This window comes from Taeniopygia guttata, chromosome 1 (genome assembly GCF_048771995.1).
Source record: "Taeniopygia guttata chromosome 1, bTaeGut7.mat, whole genome shotgun sequence".
Classification (NCBI taxonomy): domain Eukaryota; kingdom Metazoa; phylum Chordata; class Aves; order Passeriformes; family Estrildidae; genus Taeniopygia; species Taeniopygia guttata.
Window position 1 is genome coordinate 100,912,718 of NC_133024.1, and position 19,996 is coordinate 100,932,713.

Consider the following 19,996-nt stretch of genomic DNA (forward strand, 5'->3'; position numbering starts at 1 on the left):
CTCTTTCCCTCTATTCTTCATTTTGTTACTGCTCCTTTCACAAATGTATCTTCTAAGGAAGCACCTCAGAGGAATGAAGTCCTGTCCAAAGGTTAAGCTAACAGCATCCCTTGTACAATTAACAATCCAGAGTTCTCAGATATTAAAACATAACAAGGCAGAAAAGAAAAAGAACAAGAAGCAAAATGGTGTTGAGGTGTTTATCTATGTTTTCCCAGAAACAGGCACTTACAATAACACAGATACTTATGAAGAAGTTATATAGATACGTTTTCATGAATGAATACAACTATGAAATTTCCATTTGCAGAACACATTCCTAAAAATGGAAGTTTATGAAATAAGTGCTCAAATACAGAGCAAACATCACATTTGAATGGTGACCTTTGCATCTAAAGCCATTAAAATGTCACAAGATAGTTGTGCAGTTTAACTGTTTCAGCAGTTCATCTGAATTACAAGATTGAAATTCAGAATATTCTTTATTTTTTTTTTTAGGCAGCTTCATGTGAGAAAAAAATTCAAGACTTTCAAGTGACTGCAGCCATGCAGCAGTTACATGGAAAATATGGACTTAAAACTCCAAGCAAAAGAAGTGTAAAGAACTGAGATCGTCTCAGATAATGCCATAAACCATTATTTGACTGACATCTGATTTCTGTTTGACTGTAATTTCCCTGTGGGTTCTACTGGAAGCACTGATTTTTCTCAATATATTTGATTCCAGACGCTCTAGCAATGTTTTGGCTCCGTTTGTCTCTCCACATCATAAAGGGGAACTGAAAGATAACACCTTCTATCAGAGTGTATTAATAAACTAGTCTCTGCAGTAAACAAAATTACATGTATATATTCTTGGATTTGCTCTAAACATTAGAAAGTTGGACTGTGTAGTTATATATATGTGTTCTGGCTAATACAGCTGCATTTCTATGAAAGTATTCTCTCTAATTTTGATTTGTGGATCAGGTACACTGCTTTCAAGTGTGGTCTTTTTATCTTTAATTATAGAGCAAAAAATAACCTTATGAAATAGATTTGGATGCGCTAATGAAACACAGACAAATCAAGTAATATGCTGTATTATTTAAAAATACAGTATAACATATAAAAAAGTTGCAAGTATGAAAATTGCAATTATGCATTAATTCCAGTTAATTTAATATTAACGTTTGAACAGTAACCTTAATTTGCTTGCAACTCTGCTCTTTCTAAAACATTAATCACAAGCAAGCAATGCATGAAAAGCATCTGATAATCCAGATACAAAGTGTTGAGAACTGTGGCATCCTCTTGATGTTGTCACCTTTCTGCTCAAGCCTTTCACATCCTTGAATTCTTAGTGCCTCAGAGGATCTCCTTTCCCAATTAAAAGTCATGCTCTCAATTTCAGTATTTATCAGCCTCTCCTATCTGTAGGCAAAACTAGAACCACAGCTTGGACTGTAATTTTTACACGAGGTTAAACTGCAGTCAAAAGGTGATGAAGAGAAGCCCTCGAACATCTTAAAAAAGCAACTGGTGAGTGACCTTTGACCAGTCCTGAGCTATTAACAGGCTGGGAAATGAAAGCCTGTTGAGGATATTAATGTACCTTAAATGAGTGGAAATCAAATTCAGAAAAATAGGAAGTAAATAATGAGAATGGCACGTGCCACAAAGCACAAAGGAATCAAAATATAGGAAACTGTTCAAATACACACTCCTCTGTAATAGTTTTAAGTGTAAGAACTGTGACATTCAGCACTAGATCTTAAGTGAAAAAATTTCAACATTTTAGCAGAAGTTCATATACCAATGTTTTTGATCCCTCCATCATTCTATAAATATTTTAAGATAAAAGGATACGTTAAAACTGAAATTCAATATAATAATCAATAACATCACTATCGCTAAAGCAATACAAGCTGTTGGAGCCATCCCAAAATTCTCATTTCAGTTCCAGTACAGTCATGAATTAGAAGAACTTCACATAGACAAAACTATTAAACAATGACATAAAAGAACAAGCATACAATCTGTTTAAGGCATTAGTGATGAAAGATGACTTTCATTCTGATCTATGGTAAAAAATACCTTATTTAATTTTTCTTACAGAATTCTCTGAGATAGCATTGAGTTTGCTCAGGCTTACACTTATTTTGCCACTGATAGCATTCAAGATCAAAACCACCCAAGAAACAGATAAATTCATAATTTGTTTTTGCTCAAGTAACTTAGATTATTAACTTAAGATTTTATTAAATACATTCTACATCGACATCACGTGCCAAGAGTTTGGGGCAAGTGTACTCTATAGTCTTTTTTTATGAAACAGACATAAGTCACATGAAGAACTTCTAGAATAAAACAGCTGATATAAAGCGCTTTTAAATATCATGACCTAATTATAAACTGAGCAAAAGGCATTAACTGTATCCTTGGTGACACACAGCAAAGGAAAAATGGGAGGATATTAAGTTTCAAATAACAGCTAAGGAGCAAGTCAGGTGGCAGATGTAACACAACCACTCCATTAACCCACCATCACCTAAGGAAAGTGCCATGGGAAGGAACCTGCTGTCCTCTCCAGCTACCAACATGGTATTGTTAATCCCTAATCCTTCCAGGTTTACAAGACAAAGCAGTGTATTCTGCTATTTCCTGTTTCAGAGAAGAAAGCTGTAAAACACAATCTGTACAGCAGCAGCTGTGTAAAGATTTAAGTTTAGGGATAAAGTCTGAGTTTTCTTTTTTATTTCTCTTCCCTTGTTCTAAACAATGCTTACCTTTCAAGGTGGCCTTTTTCAATACCTTCATTGCATAAAGCTGTCTAGCATCTGATCCTGAGATTTTTTTGACAAGGAAGACCTGTATTAAAATTTAGAAAGAATTCTTAAAAGAAAATAAAAGCAAGTCAAATTAATGTATTTTGCTATGAAATTCAAGTAGTTACGAAGATTTCAATGCAAGTCTATTTGATAGTTTTAGATTCTGCAAAGCCAAACCTACTTTCATTTTTTTTCCCTTCTATTCTTTATTAATATTGTAAAAAGATTCATTCAAGTTCATACAGAAGATACTCTGCCAAATTAATTTTGGTCTAATTTAGGTAATTTCAGTGAGTAAAAAAAAAATAAATTGGATTCTCTCAGTTCATCCAAATTTGACACACAAAAATCAGCTTTTTAAAATTAGTCTCTAGTTTTATCTTATTGAAATTCTTAGGATGGCACAACAAATGTGCTAATAAAATAATTTTCAGATATGACCATAAATATGTGAAGAAAATTTGATTCAGAAATATAAAATATAAATAAATGTATAAAAGAATTTCAAAAATATCCTAGTCTTGCATATACCAATAAAGAACAACCAGCCTCAATTAAAGGGTGTTTAATTTCCTTCTTCAGTATCATGGGATTTCTTGACTGGTATTGTTTTTAATACCCTTAACACAAAATTAATTCCAGTAGAGAAAAATTTTAGATTTAGGAATGAAATGCAAAACAAAACAAAACCACCAAAACCAAGTGTCACAGGTTTTCTGGCTATGGACATGTATAGAGACATGAGGAAGTTAAACTGTTATGTGAAATCAGTTTGATGTCTGGTTTTGTGCCCAATTCTCACTTATGTAAACATTCCTTGCATTACCCAAAGACTACCAAATCATCATCAAGAGACCTTGAAAAGCATGCAGATTTACTTTTCTTAAACTAAAAGGGAAACACTGACGTATTCACAAATTATTAGAACAAAATGATTTAAAGATTTTTAAAAAATATTAATGATTTTTGCATAAAGGCTAAGACAACTGGACAAGACTGGCATTTTTGCAGAAATTTGAGTCAGCTAGACAGTTTATTATTTTTGCTTTTTAAAAAATCACATTCCCCCTTCTCCCTCCCATTAAAGTACTGAATTTAGTATTATAAATAAAAGCAATTGCTGAAATGATAATTTATTAGCTTACTTTTCCTTGCCCTTGAATGATTTACTTGTCGTGATCTGAAGATTTCCAAATAAAAACTTGATTATGATTTTGGATTAAAGCAAACCTTTGGAATCAGGTTTCTCAGTGAATTCTTACTAGTAGGAGTACAAAATGTTATCATTTCTAAGCACCTAGATTTCCAAACTTAACTGGAACAATAATGCGACTAACAGTAACTTACTGCCACCAAAAGAGAATTGGACCTATTTTTCTAGTTTCCCACCATATCTAAGGTGTTTTTTTTTACATGCTAGAGCTTAATATCACATTCAGAATTGCAATTAAGGTTGAAAATGGATGTAAAGGCTCTCCTGTCCTGCCTTACATATTCAATTCAGTCTTGATGATCTGTCTTGCTATGTGAACTTAATGTTTCGCTTTCAAGTTGGATTTGGACAACTAAAAGTACAAAAAAATTATGCCTAATGAGATCTCAGTACTCATGCAATGCTAGAAACATTGAATCTTTAACAGATGTTCAGATAAATATCAAAGTACATTCTACCTTAACCAAATTACAGCAGATAATGAACATGACTGGGGTGTATCACATTTACTTCAGTAGCTATTACTGCCTAAAATTGATTCATTACAATTGCAACATGCTAAAAAAAACCAGCTTCTGTACTGATGATATCTTACAATTAGCAAGCAACCAGGAATACTTATAAAAAAAACATTTCAACCTCATCCTCTCAAATAGAGAAGAGTAGTTAGAAAAGAATGACATTCCATTTTAACAGTAAATACCCCATTATTTCATATCAAGACATTTTTTCTATTGAATTTGAAATCCACATATCATGCTAACATGAAAAGAAATTACTACTTTAAAAAGATCCACCACAATTACAGTGGCTACTTAGCACTACTTTAGAAAGCAGTTTTCGCTTTGGCAGCATTGCCTTAATGCAAAACTGTGACTGTTCTAAGTATTTCACAACCAATATTCAATGCTATATTCCTGAATAACTGGCTCCACAGGAGTTCAGTTACCAACCTTTCCAAAGGATCCTTGTCCTAATACTTTCAGAAGTTCAAACTGTGAAGGGTCTGCTTTCTCATGTCCTTCCTTTACATGGTGAGTTATTGCAATTTCTTTGATACTTCCTTCTTCCTGGCAGAGGAAAACAGAGGAGTACATTTAGATTAATGGTTTACAAATATTTACAAATCCACAATCTGTTGAAAAATACCAGTGTCACTGAACCCAATGAATTAGACTATGCCAAATATAGGCAAAAAAACACTTAGCAATGTTATTTGCATAATTAATACAGACAGCACTAGTTCAATAACAATGCACCGGGATCCAGACAATAAAAGAATTGACAGAAGTCAGCAAACCCCAGGCTTTGTCTCTTAGGCCCATATAATTGGGCTCATATTTCTGTTACAGATTCACAACCAATTAATGGAAATCAATCTTCTTAAGAATTTAGTAATCTTAAAGCATACCTAGAATGTATCAAATGGCCCAGATGTCTTTGGAAAGCCCTCCTTTTTAACACTTGAATGAGGACCACCATGCTGCAGCAATGCCAATGCTCACCTTTTAAGACAGCATGAGACTCAAGACATTTCCACACAAAGCAAGACTCTCCACTTCAACAACAGGCTTCACCTGCCACTGATAAAATTCCACTGAAGAAAGTATACTGCCTTTCTTCTCAAGGAGAGTCTATCCTATGAAAACTGCCCAGTCTTCTTTCCCCTTTTGTAAGAAGCTGGTCACCAGAAAGCTCTAAGCAGCAGTGACTCCTATCTTCTTGTGCTCTGCACTTAATCCAGTGTTTTCTGCACTGAATTTGAGAATCTGCTGAAAAGTGACGCTCCTTGCCACACAAGGAAGGAATTTCAGAAGTTATCATCAAGCAAGTAAAAAACCTGCATTCTTGTTAATGTCATCTGAAGATCTAGCTAGGCATTACATGCAATCCAAGCTATTTTAAGTTAACACATGACTGACTGCTAGTTAACATACAGAAAGCAATATACTATCTACAGTTTTAACTTCTTGTTCATTCTCTTTCTATTTCTTCTATTGGTTATAGTGAACAAAATAAATCTGAGAGTACTTTTTATCTATTTATTGAGGAACTCTTAGACCCATTTAATAGTATTGCAGACTGGTTGACATTGAAAGGGACCTCTGGAGATCATCCTGTCTAACCCAATACCCTTTGCTCAAGCAGGGCGACCCAGAGCCAACTGCCCAGGACCTGAATATCTACATGGATGGTGACAACCTCCCTGTACAGCCTGTGCCAGGGATCAGCCAGACTGACAGTAAAAAAGTGTTTCCTGATGTTCAGACAGAAACTCCTGTATTTCCCTTTTTGCCCATTGCCCCTGGTCCTGCCACTGGGCAGCACTGAAAAAAAAAAGCTCTTTGCACCCTCCCTTCATGCTGGTAAAATATCATTTCTCCATTGTCAATCCATGCTAAATAATCCCAGCTACCCTTTTGTCCTCCATGTATACAGGAATGCTTAGTTTCTCCATTATTTCCCTGGGGATTAAGGCCTGGCTAACCAACCTATAGTTCCCTGGATCCTCCTTCTTGCCCTTTTTGAAGACAGGAGCTTACAATTGCTTTCCTTCAGCCCTCTGTCACCTCTCCCGGTCATCGTGGTAATTAGAAAACAATCAAGAGTGGCCTCACAGTGACAGCTGCCAGATCCCTCAGCACTCATGCGCTGCAGTAGGGCCCACAGACCTACAGATACACCCGGCTTGCTTAAGTATTCTCTAACCTACCCAGTGGCAGGACCTGAGGGAACGGCCTGAAGCTGTGCCAGAGAAGGTTTAGGTTAAATATTAGGAAAAGGTTCTTCATCCAGAGGGTGGCTGGACACTGGAACAGGCTCCCCAGGGAAGTGGTCACAGCACCAAGCCTGACAGAGTTCAAGAAGCATTTGGACAATGCTCTGGGGCACACGGTGTGACTCCTAGTGGGTGCTGTGTAAGACCAGGAGCTGGATTTCAATGATCTTGATGATCCCCTTCCACCTCAGGATAGTCTATGATTTTCCTGTAAGAGTATGTCTTCCTTGCTCCAGTCTTTCCCTTCATCTATATGCACCAATATGTGCACTAATTAGTTATAGTGGTAGGTTAGTAGAGGCCAAGTTCTAAAACAGTGTTTCTGAAGCACTAAATTGTAAGCTTTTCAAGCATTCTGCAAAATTTATGTGCATGAATTAGTGTTGAAAGTACCCTTTTGCATCTGATCATTTCAGTACTGTATAAAAATGCAAAGCAACTGTCCACCCAGGTCAGCATATTCCAACACATGGTTCTCCCAGACTGACAATTCTTCTTGAAAAGATTCTTTTTTCAAAAGATTCCAAAGTTGAAAATGAGCTGCACATAAGAAATCCTGAGTGTGTGTGTGAGACTCTGTATATATTAAAAATCTACAGCATGTGATTTGGAATAATGCACAGAACATGCTGGCAACTTTTAAAATCAGAGAGTGAAAAAAGATACTTCAATGTGAAGAATTATAGTTTTAAGACTAATTTTAGAAGATCCAAGATGTCCTCTAAGTTTATATGGCTGTTTCCATTTTAAGACAGCCAAAATTTTGTATGTGTGTGCACACAGGCATGCTGAGTACTCCATCTAATAACCTGAATTTCTCTGTCTTTTCAGGAGAAGATGCTACCAGCATTGATTACCAGCTGAATCTTTACAGAGTCTAAAATATATATTGTTTCCTTTTACTTGTCAAAGGAATAAAATGATGGTGGACATTTTTTGCATTGTATTTTAAAATATTATGTGATCAGTTGTATTACATACTACTTAAACCACCCATTGAATCTTAGAGAATCCCAAGGGAGGAATAGAATAGCTCAGCAAAACAGACTGCCAAGTACACAGTACTTCAGATACTTTGATCCATTTCTGCTTAATGGTTTTATCTATTTTCTCCCTAGCAATCTTGGGAAAGTCAAAAACATGTGAAGCACAATATTCTCAAATGTCTTATCTACTGCCTTCAGGGACGCAAAGCAATCAGGTGGACGTAAGAACACAGAACTGTTGGAACAAGCCCAGAGGAGGGCCATGAGGTTGGTAAGACAACTGGAGCATCTCCCTAAGACGGGCTGAGAAAGCTGGGGCTGTTCAGCCTACAGGAGAGAAGTTTGCATGGGAGACCCCATAGTAGAATTCCACTATCTGAAGGGGACTACAGGGAAGCCAGAGGGGATCCTTCATCAAGAACTGCAGTGGTTGGACAGGGAGTAATGGGTACAAACTGAAAAATGGGAAATTTAGGTTAGGTATTAGGAAGAAATTCTTTACTGTGAGGATGGTGAGATACTGGAACAGGTTACCCAGGGAGGTTGTAGATGCCCCAACCCTTGCAGTGTTGAAAGCCAAGCTGGATAAGGCCTTGAGCAACCTGATGTAACGGAAGGTGTCCCTGCCCAGGGCACATGGGTTAGAATTAGGTGACCTTCATGGTCCAAACCAAACCCTTTTCTGATTCTATATTGCTTTAAAAAGCACTACAAAACTCAACAAGAACAAGAAAAGAAAATATATTATCTTGCTCTCTATACACAAACAAAAATTATTATTTTTGAATGCTATGCAATTATTATGCAACCAACTTTCCAGTGGTTATTTTGAGCATCCTCTAAAAAACAACACAAACCCCAAACCACCACTTCACATTCCTGATACCAAGAGAATATTCCCAGACTTTTCTCAGGGCTCCGTTACTCTTCAGTCCATAAAAGGCAGACCTAATAGAACTGTGGTTTAAAACTAAAAGGAACCCTAATGATATCCAACTTTAATTTGTCAGTAACTCTCATTTGGGAGCAAGATTTATGATGAGTGGTTGCCTACAAATTTTCAGTTTCCTTTTCTGACTTAACTGCTGAATGTTTGTTACTTTAACCTAAACAGTGTTCTGCAAATGCAGTTAAAAATACAAATGCTAAGCCTTTTACAGAAACACAATTTATATGCAGAGATAATCAAATCTCACTATCTACCTGAATTAAAATACAAGTTTATACACTGTAGAAAGAGATCTCTATTCTCAACCAACTGTACTAATTACATCAGATGATAGATGTCATCTTGCATAATGGAAGAGATGAAACTGGAAGAGAAGCCAGCCATTTCATCTGGTACTGAATTGTTTGATCATTTCTTAGTACTTTGCAAAACCATTTGTCCCATGTGATGAATTGAAAATAAATGAGATGCTGGAATACTTGGGTCCTCTGCTCCTTTCTCCCATTCCTCGGTAAATTTCCTTGATAACACAACTACAGACAGTCAACTCACCAGTTGCAATGGTTGGGTCTTCCTTCCAGTTACAACTATACCCTAGTGCCTACGTTTTATTTCTGTTATTTATAAGCTTGGAAAGCTCCCTTTTCTCAAGCGTTATACTGCAGCAGGGTCTAAATAGAAGTCTCAAGACATGACTTACTCTTCTTGGCACACAGTTCTCTCAAGGCCTTCTTCACACTAAAAAGTTACACTACCTCAGAAATCCATTAAAAAACCCCCAAAACAACCATATGAGTCAACTTTGAAGTGGTTGTTACTGGCTTCCACTACAGTGAAACTAAATATGGAATACAAGGAAACAAATAGAAGGTAACACTACTGAGTTTACTTAACAATGTAATAGTGTTAAATCAACACTGGCCTAGAAAGGAAGTGAGTGACAAACAAGTTTAGGTATCAGTTTAAAATACCATATTCCAAAATAATTTCCTGTAGTGATCTGCAAGTCAGAACTATTCCAGGCAGTATCTCCGTATAAATAAGAGTATAGTAACATACTTCACAATAACTGTCTGTGCACAAGAACACACACATACATATAGGAAAGAACACCAAATGGACTGTATGGCACAGACAAATAAAATCTGAATTAAAAACTTTATAGAAGAAAAAAGGGGATTCTGCAACACCAAGGGCAACTCATTTTTATCTTAAGTAATCAGCTGCAAATTGGAATAGGAAACATGCTTGCTAGTAAAAAAAAGGACAGACACCTTCTAGGGAAGCAGTGAAAAATTATTTAATTATTATCAGGCTATAAAAATAATAGCCTAATCATGTTGCTGGGAAAAAAAACCCCACTATTTTAGGTACTTAATGAACATTAAACACTCATCTTGCTTCTAGTAATTGAATTTCCTTTACCTTCACTTTTAAATTCAGAAGTAAATTAACTCTGTTCCAACATACAATATTTGTATTTGTTTGAGATCTTATTACAGGAACAACTATTAGATAATGTATTAAAACAAAACCAGACTTCACACCCTAAAGGAAGTAGAAACAGAGTCTTACCAGATACATATTTCTCAGTAGTAATGAAAAGGCCCAGAAAAGCAAGAGAAAAACATGAGTTTATCTATACATAGACTCCTCTGCAATATACCCTTCAGAATTCTGAATTTTCAATAGGAGACCTGAAAACTGCTCTGTGTAAAGAAGTGACCCATGTAGAGCTGGATGGCATAAGCTCATCAGTGCAGAACATGCTGTATGTTATCTGCAGACCTTTTTCTGAGCAGTAAGTTCTAGGGACAGCTGAAAAGCTGGTCTAGGACTGCTAAACTGGGCTCTGAACTGGCATTTAGGAGAACTACCAGTAAAATCCACTATACTACTGCGACGCTCATTAGTGTTTAAATAGTAAACATTCAAAACATGGAAGCATTCTTAGTCTACAAATTTTATGTAAAAAGAACAGAAATAATCAACTAAAGATTAAAATAATTTAAAAACATATATAAATGTATGCTGCAGTACTGGCAAAATAATCTACAAGGAAATACTCCGAATCATCTACTTAGGCAGCACAGGATCAGATATGTGCTCTTTCTTGTAGCAGGAAGAGGAAAGCCATTCAGAATAAGGAATATTAGCACACCCAAACACCATAGGAGACTCACTGCACCTAAAATTCTCAGTCTCGGTTTCCTGAAAAAAATGCGTAAGCCAAGTGTGAACACACATGATGACAAGTGCTTGGCAAAGAAATTTCAAAATACCGTCACAGAAATAGGAAATTCAGCCAGAATTTACTCTTAAAGACATGTAAGAACTAGATGTGAATTAACTTAAACAGAACATCAAAGAATAAACTGCTATGGAACGCATACTTAGGAAAGGTATTTCTGGAAGACAGATTTCTCCTTTTCTAGATACTCAAAATTACAGAAGTATGAGTAGAAATATTTTAAACACTTAAATCTTAATGACAGCATAGTTTAGGTAACAGTTATTAAAAGATTAATTAGTTCATCAGCTTCATGATGAGTGACTAAGACTTGAGTATACACTTTTCAATATACTGAAAGTATAAATTAAAGTTATGATATGCATATAATACTCCAAAGGAAAAAAGCAGCAGCTACCTAAAAAATGTAAAGTTTTACTGCAACAATAATAGTGGGCTGGTGTATTTATATTGCTCCTACACACTGATGACATTTAAGGGGTGTAAAGTCATGAAGTGACATAGAATTGGAAAGGTAAGGAAAAAAAAGTACAGGGAAACATTGACAGATTAAGACATTCAAACACTAAAGTCAATAGCACATGACTCGAAAAGTAAACTGGACCCATCCTGAAGAGAAAGACTGACTGCCTAGTCTCTGCTGCCCGCTTCAGTGAAATTAAACTAAATAGAAAGCTGACCGAAAGCAAGGTACCCAGAAACTAAGATTCCTAACAAAGACAGGCATGCACAACAAGATTGGGGGTTGGAAGGGTCCAGAAAGATTTTATTTGATTATATAAGTGTGGGATTAAAAAAAAAATCAAATAAAAAAAATATCTCTAACTACACAAAGAACAACAAAAAACCCGTCAGGTTTAATTTTTTTCATCATATGAAGAATAAAGATAGGTATGTGCAGTACATGCCACAAGTACCTATAGATGAAGGCTTTTTGAAAGAACATTATATTTATTCTTAACATGTCAAAACACTTCAAAAGGATTAGCATTACTTTTTGGATTATTCTGAGGCCCATTATTGTGGAAAATGGATGTTCTTCTCTGATGACAAAAAAAGGAGTAACAGCAGCTAAAGGCTGAACAAAATAAATGACTCCTTCACCATACCCAAGTTCCACCTGGAACAAATTCAGGAACAGATTTCTGAGAAACTTCTCTTTATAAAAGGTTGATTTAGAAAATCTCTGAAGTCATTATTGTGTGAGACATGTGATGAATAACTATCCTATCCTGACTCCTTTGCATCAGGAAGGGGATACTGAAGATAACACACAACATCCGCACGCTATTACAAAAAGGGACGCAGAAGAACTGAGTGCAAAACAAGGCTGGCTGCATGTTCACTTTCCCACGAAATGAGCATTGCCCAGATGAAGGTGAAAATCTCCTCAGAAGTGCAGTAAATTTCAGCTGGCAGATGACTAAATGCTGGTCAAAAAGCTTCCCCTCTGCACACTTGTTGGCTATACAAAATATAGCAAGAAATACAACACCAAACCTGATTCTATGCATCAGAATAAAAGGTTTCATCGTGGAAAAAAGTAAAAGGCCACATACCAATCCCTTCTGCATCTAACAGAGATAGAAGTTATGAAATAGAGGACATAAGAAAGGAACAAGGACAAACCATTAACCTCACACTCATTTTAAATAAAACCTCTGAATTTTACAACACGATATCTGGACAGAAAGAAACCCCTGTCATATCTTTGCTTTTAGACATGAGAAAATAATTGACTATCAGCAGGACTTTTAAATAAATTGCCATTTTCCAATAACAAGCACACATCACTAGGACAGATGTGCTATACATACTCAAGTTCACAAAAACCCAGTGGGAGGGAAATCTGACACATGCAAAAAATCCTTGGATGGGTCCAGTAATCATAAAAGTTCTTCCCAGACATCAAACATTGTTAACATGCTGACCAAAATCTGTAAAAATGAGGTTAAGGCTTTGACTTAAGGTAAACATCAGATAAGAAGATTAACAAATTTTAATATCAATAAATAATTAAAACCTTTATAATAGCTAAGCCATCTTAAGCAATTGCTGGAGAAAATAATGTAAATACTGAAAATCCTGGTTCCAGCATTACACAGGTTTCACCTTTACCTGTTAATTGTGTACTGTCTTAACAGAGTGAAGAAGTTACAAAACAGAACCATCTTGGACATACAGTTACTTACAGACATAAGTCTTAGTTAGAACTTAATTTGCTCCTTATGGACTTTTTCAGATTTTTCACTGTAAAGTGATTTTCTAGCTTGTGTTCTTGTAAAGTCTTCCCCGAATTTTTTATCTTTACTACTTGATTGTTCATGTTATTGTGGAAGCCTCTGCACCGCTGATTTATGCTGAGCATAGAGCAGTAACCCTCAGGCTTCCAGTCACAATCTGCCCGCCTCGACCTGCAGTGACCACAGCTGCTGAGGGACCAGCCACGGGGCTGTGTTTAGTTGGTCCTGAGAGTCCTTCCAAGAGTCACTGCCTGACAAAGCCAAGTCACTCCCCCAAACTATGCAAGATTTTTTTCTTAATACACTGTTTAGCACTTAACTGTGCCAATATCGTGACTTAAATACTTATTTTAAACAGACCCTATTAATACATTAAAAAATATTGGTGAGATCCCATCAGAAACTCTTTAGTGAACTATTTAATGAATATGTTTTGTTTAAATCCACATACTACAGTATTTTTTGTATCTATTTTATATGGGGACAATTTACATGTGAGAAACAGCCAGAATCACCATCAGGAAAGATCACAGTTCTGGAACTTCAACTTCTATTGTTAGGAATCAAAATATGAAAAAAAAAATCCTTTTTGATAGCTTTGATCATAACAATTAAGTCAAAACCATATTGGCCATATTGGTGAACTACCCTCAAACATCAGCCATTTTCAAGGTAAGACCTAAATCAGTGTATCAGTCCTAAAATCAGGGTATGCTGTTGACCATACAATTTTCAAAAAAAACCCAAATCCAAATGTGCAGCACCAAAGATACTGCTTTTTATCATTTTTCACTTTTCATTGATTATGTAACAACATAGATTTTTCCATTTTCATTATTGAAGTAGCAGCTTTGTTTTCACCCCTCTCAATCTCTTTTCATTAATGTTTTGCTTCCTTTAGACAAATGCACTTTCCTGAAGCACATATACATTCAGTACAACCAAAGATAACACTGAAAACAGAAAATTGGATTCCACAGCAATTTACTTCCCACTGCTCCAACAATGGGTATAGGTTGCCTTTTACTACTTTGTTAGCCTTCACTGTACTGCTAAGAGCTCTGCTGGACATGGCTGTGTTTGGCAAAATATTTGTCTGTCACAAGCATCATAATGTTGATCCCCATAATCAAATAAACTATTTCTGAAGTATTGACTATGATATTAAACCTTGGTACTGAAGTTACATAAAGCAGTTATGTCCTGTAAGGACACTAAGCTTATCGGATATCAAGTGATTTTAAAAGGATGACTCAATGTTGGCACAGTTCCCCAGCTCATATACAGAATTTCCTTTTCCTCCCCTCCCTTGAGTCAGGAAGTGTCCTAGATGCATTTTTTCTTTCCCAACTTGTTATGAACATAGGATGAATTTTTAGCATTAGCTGCAGAAATAAAACTCTCCTTTTGAGTTATACTTTTTGAAGCAATAAAGAGCAGCACACTGAAAACAAATTACTTTTACCTCTCTTATTACAGCTTACAGAAATATTCATTAAGGTAAAAAATGGGAGTTAAAATTGTGAAGAATGCACCAGTCTAGGTGTTTTAAAGTATTTTAGACACATTTTATACACTTTCATACATTCTATACTTTTTATTCTCCTACCTTCAAATTCAAAACTACCTTAAAAATAAACCTCACAGTGCAACAAGTACTCCACAATCTCCCATTACTTTGGTAAGCAGTATTAGTAAGGTAAATCATGGACTAAAATCCATTTCTTAAAACTGTGACTAATATTCAATTTGAACCACTTAATATTACTAACCACTACTTATCTCCTCATACACAAACAATTCTTCTAAAAAGCTGATTAAAAATTCTGCTTCTGAAGCAGCAATTTTTCCAATAGGACAAAAAGCAAAGCAGTACCATGCATAAAATTAAGTCAAGCTGATCTAAGGATATTCTCTGTTTATTGTCTGTCTTACACTACTACCAAAGAAAAGCAAGAGTAGAGCAGAAGTTCTACATGTGGACATCTGAAGTCAGATACACAGGCTTTCACAATTTATGTCTTTGCTTCTTTTTGGAAGATGGAAAAACTTTAGAATTTCAACTAACATCATAACACTTGCTGCAGACAGTATTTATTGTTTTACCTGATAGAAAAAAAAAAGTTTTCTTTTAGGAAATCTTATTTGTAAATGTTTAGTTTCAGGGTCTGGGCTTGGTGCTTTTTTTTTCTTTTTTAATTCTTAAATTTTTAAGTCTCTCAGAGGAAAACAATTTGTATAGATAATAAAGTAAAAATGTATTTGTGTATTTATTCCTTACTCTCTTTCTACTCTTAATTTCTGTCTTTTTCTGAAACAGTTTTGAGATCTAGAAGGATGCCTATGTCTGCATTTGTCCATGTAGCCAACTCACAGAATGAAGACTGCAGACCTGGTTACTAAGCAGAACTCCTCCCAGTCTTTTGGTTGTACAGATGAAGCCAGATAGGAGTTTGAATAATGAATCCTGTCCCAGAGAAACAAGCCAGAGGACAGGTAAGGCCTTATGGATAAATATAGTTCACCAGGCTGGGAGTGTAATTCTGAAAATGCTTTCTTTCTTTAGAATGAAAACACAAAAGGACAGAACATAAGTAGGACACTATCCCTTCCTTCCCAAAGGAACTCCCAGCATTAGGTTGTTTGGCAGGTAAGCTGAGGAATTCCTGAAAGCATTTTAAAAGCTCAATGTCACCAAAGGCAGTTTTGCAATGTAGTTCTCTTTTAATCAAACAGCACAGAATTATCTCATGAACTGAAATGTACTCGTCAGCATTGGAAAAAAATACTCATTGGGTGGAACTTTCATTTCCCAGTAACTCTGATATAAGTGTTTTCCTACTTTATAAGCACTAACATTTCAGAGAATTGCAATTAAAAACCTAAATAAAGTAAAAAAGCTCCAAACTATTTAGAAGGAAAAATAATCCCTGAGCATACTCAGCACTAATCTATGAGCTCTATGAACCCTATGTTTTATTATCATAATTTCCTGAACATATACTGAAATCTATATGGGTTGAAAACTGAGTTTGGTCTGCAATAGCTAGCATTTTAAAATCAACAGAATGTTGAAGACAACTTAACAAGGCTCCTGTAAAATAAAACAATGTCATTATTTGACAAAATTTCTGAGGAATACCATTCATGTTGCCTGTGGAAAAGACCTATAATTCAGGACTATGAGTTGATAAGTATTTAGTTTATAAGGTTTACATTAAAAATCCCCTTGATTATAATGCCAGCTATGCTGTATTGTTTTACATGCATGTCTTGTTCTGGTGTTTCACTTGTGGCAAGAAAATTCAATTTCATTTTTTAACATTCATTGCAAAAACTAACGCAAATTGTTTAAACCACTACATGGGCTAGTAGGTGTCTACCACTTTTACAAGCTAATAGACCTTCACTTAAGATTTCAAGTCATTACATAAGAAGGTCATGGGGTTTTGGGCTTTTTACCCCCTCACTGAAAAGTATTTGCAGACCTACAGAAGGATAAACATGAAAATTGATTTGACTTCCAGCGACAGAATGTTCTGTCTGCATGTTTACATGTAATATTAAATAGTTCTGAAACAGTGCTTGGGACAATACAATATTCCACTAGTAATTTTTCTAAACTTAAACAAAACTTTTTAATGCTTAAATATATGCCCAACGAGACAAATTACACAAATTAAACATCTGCTATGACTAAATTATTATTTAAAAGTCAAAATAACCCTAACACTCTTATGCAAGCATCACTACTCTCCTTCAGAAATAAATTTAAGCTATTAATATGCTTGAGTTATTTTAGCTATCACCACACAGAGCCAGCCATATCTTACAGTTTAAAGCACTATATGAAGATGTAACTATTAAAGTAACCACTAAGTAAGAAAAATACAAAGGTTTTTAATAAAACTTGACTCTCAGTGAAAAAACATACAGCTAAGCTCATAATTAACACCCCCCACCTCCCCCTAAAATATATGTTTTACATTATTTACATACAGGTAACAATTTCCTAATAAGGCTAGATTTTATCAGCAGGTACCTTAGAAACTTCTACAAGATATGAACATACCACAGACTTTTCTTAAAGGAAATACAAAACACTTTGTATCCAAACAACACTGATCCCTAAGCAACGAAAAACTAAAACTGCTCTGAAATTAGAAGTTAAATAAAAGTAAAACTTTCCCCCTTATTCTCTTAAATAAGAAACTAAGCTCACCCGAACAGAGCGAATACGCAGAGCCAGAAATTTAAACATGACTACGAAACCATGATGTTTGGATTTTCTGACTGAGCGATCATAAGTCTAGCAGGGAAGACCAACCCTGGCGTTTTTGCTGTGACCAGCTGTTCCGGCAATTAGAAAATTTCCTGTCAGGCAAGTCACACACAGCTGGGGGGTGGGGAGAGAGAAGGGGGGAAAAAAAGGTCAAAAAGAAAAAAAATATATTAAAAAAAGACATTGATTTAATACACACACACATAGAACTGTGATAAAGAAAGATTGGGCAGCAGTGGTACTCATATTGCTGATACTTACAGAGATCAGCACAGGAAACTTAAGCAGATTGCCTGATAGCAACATGCTGTTGCAGATGTTACTGATTCCTGGTTCCCAGAAAAGAACAAAAGAGACCAGCATCTATTTCAGAAATCACACTACTACGTAACATTTCACTGATTAAGCACAATAGCAAGTATTTTTAGTCTATATGTGATAAATGTATTTTTATTAATTTAACTTTACAAAATGTTTTAAGATCTCACATATCACTGTTTTATGACCTTCAAGGCAGAGAATGCCTAAAGATTGTTTTTATTTACTAGAGTTAATTAGAGGACCAAAATGACCCTGTGCCTAGTCCCTTGAAATCCTGCACATAGAAAATGCTCCACAGATATTCTAGGCCAAAGCAAACTGGAGAAATATTTAAATTGGATTGCCCAGCTCAAATGTCTGACTTATGCACCAGTATTGTATTACTCTGTAGAAAGTGAACTTCTTGAAGTAAAAAAGATCCCTAAGCTTTCTTTCAATGTTTAAAAAGTCCCAAACACTTCAAATGTTTTAGGAATTAGAATTCAATCTATTTACTGCAAAGAGTAAGAGAAGACATTTTTAATTTGATCTCTCTAGACTATTTTCAGGAGCTATTTTCCCGAATATTGACACTATCTTTAGCTTTTTTGATACTTGTTAAAACAATGAATTACAAAGTACATGCTCCTTTAGTGGAATAAGTCTGTTTTTCAAGTAATAAACAAACAAAGGCAAGTAAAAAGCTTTAGTCAAAGGCATATACAAGGATTCAGCTATAAACATATCCAGGTGATTCCGTTTAGAGACTATGAGACTATGTATGAAAGGAAACATACAGCAAAATACTGTAGTCCTGCTTGCACAAGACATGAAAACAAACCCACCCTGCAGACAGCTTCCCTTGATTGGGCTCTAACAAATATCTGGATTACTTCATTTTTTGTTATATTTTAATTCCTCTTCAGAAGACAAAGCCAGTAATTTAAGTGACAGAACACATTGCTATCTCTATCCCACATCCTGGCTCCCTACACTATCAGTTTCTGGCTTTTCCTTTAAACTGGGATTACACATCTCCTCAGCATGAGCCAAGATCCTCTTGTCAAAATTGAGAGGTGAAATAAAGACCCGACTTTAGCCATATCCCAGATGCAAAATTGTGCCATTTTAGTATTCTTTTGTACTCCTCTGGGTCTTTATTTGTGTCACATCTGCAGGGAACATCTTTCAAAATCTGTGTACCGAATATACACAATTATTATTATAATAAACACAGGCCTTCAGGAGCTACTACTACACAAAGGAGGACTTTGTGATTCAACTGAAGGCTCAGAAGTCCTCATTGCCAATGTGCTTTTTACAGTCCAGTGTGGCACAGCCTTTTTGGAAGAAACAGTCTTTCGTACAGCAGTAGTAAGACAGCATGAAGAATTATTAAGTATTAGTTTCAAGATGAACAAAGCTTCTCAAACACAATAAGCTTACTGCAACATAAGGATTTCAAGTATTTCATAAACAGCATAAAATTATTTGAAGCTTTCCTCTCTTCAATTGGTTCAAACATGCAGCTACTTCCTCCTTCAAAACTGAAATACCACAAGAATTTAACTTTCTAGTTTAACAGCAATATAGTTATTTGCACTTGGAAAACTTAGAAGAAATTTAAATAAATAAATGGGAGACCATTCAAGCTCTCTGTCTTTACCTTGTCAAGAATAGATACAATTACACTAAAAGCAGAGTGACCAGGAATCTTCAAGTCACTAAATTAAACCCTGTTGTACCAAAAAGGGCTAAAGGCAAAAATGGAGAGTAAATGGTAAGAGCAGCTCTAATTACAATATTCCTTACAGACGAAAAGATACTGTGGGTAAATAATAATTTTCTTATCTTGTGGCTGTAATGGTATGAGTGAATTTTACTGCAGATAGCTGTATCTGCTAAGGGTGACAGGAATAAGGCATTTCAACTGAAACATTCGTACAATTACTGACTACTGCTCTCCCAAACCTTTTATGTGACCTCCCAGAGAAGTACAAAGCACTGTGCTCAGGGGTCAGTGGGGTTACTTCACAACAATAGCTCTCCTATAACTGGCGTGAGTCTGGCAGGTGGAAGAAATTTCTTGTGTTCTGGGAGAACACAATCTGCATGGTTCCCAAAGAGCACCAGCAGCCAACCAGAAAAATTAAGATATAAGCTATACAACTCGCTTTGAGCAC

General features: G+C 35.6%; 1 protein-coding gene across 3 annotated transcripts in view; it reads right to left on the minus strand.

The window, feature by feature from the left end:
• The window catches only part of RPS6KA3 (ribosomal protein S6 kinase A3), a 73,976-nt gene that overhangs the window by 35,001 nt on the left and 18,979 nt on the right, over positions 1–19,996 (minus strand). For 2 of the 3 annotated variants that reach the window (XM_002196515.7, XM_030281958.4), the window contains exons 3-4: positions 4,977–5,093; positions 2,769–2,850 (exon numbers count right to left, since the gene is read on the minus strand). In XM_002196515.7, coding sequence (XP_002196551.3) covers positions 2,769–2,850; positions 4,977–5,093 — 199 coding nt within the window. Of the gene's footprint in view, positions 1–2,768; positions 2,851–4,976; positions 5,094–17,453; positions 17,590–19,996 lie in introns of those variants that run through there. The other variant, XM_030281949.4, reaches the window with a different exon arrangement.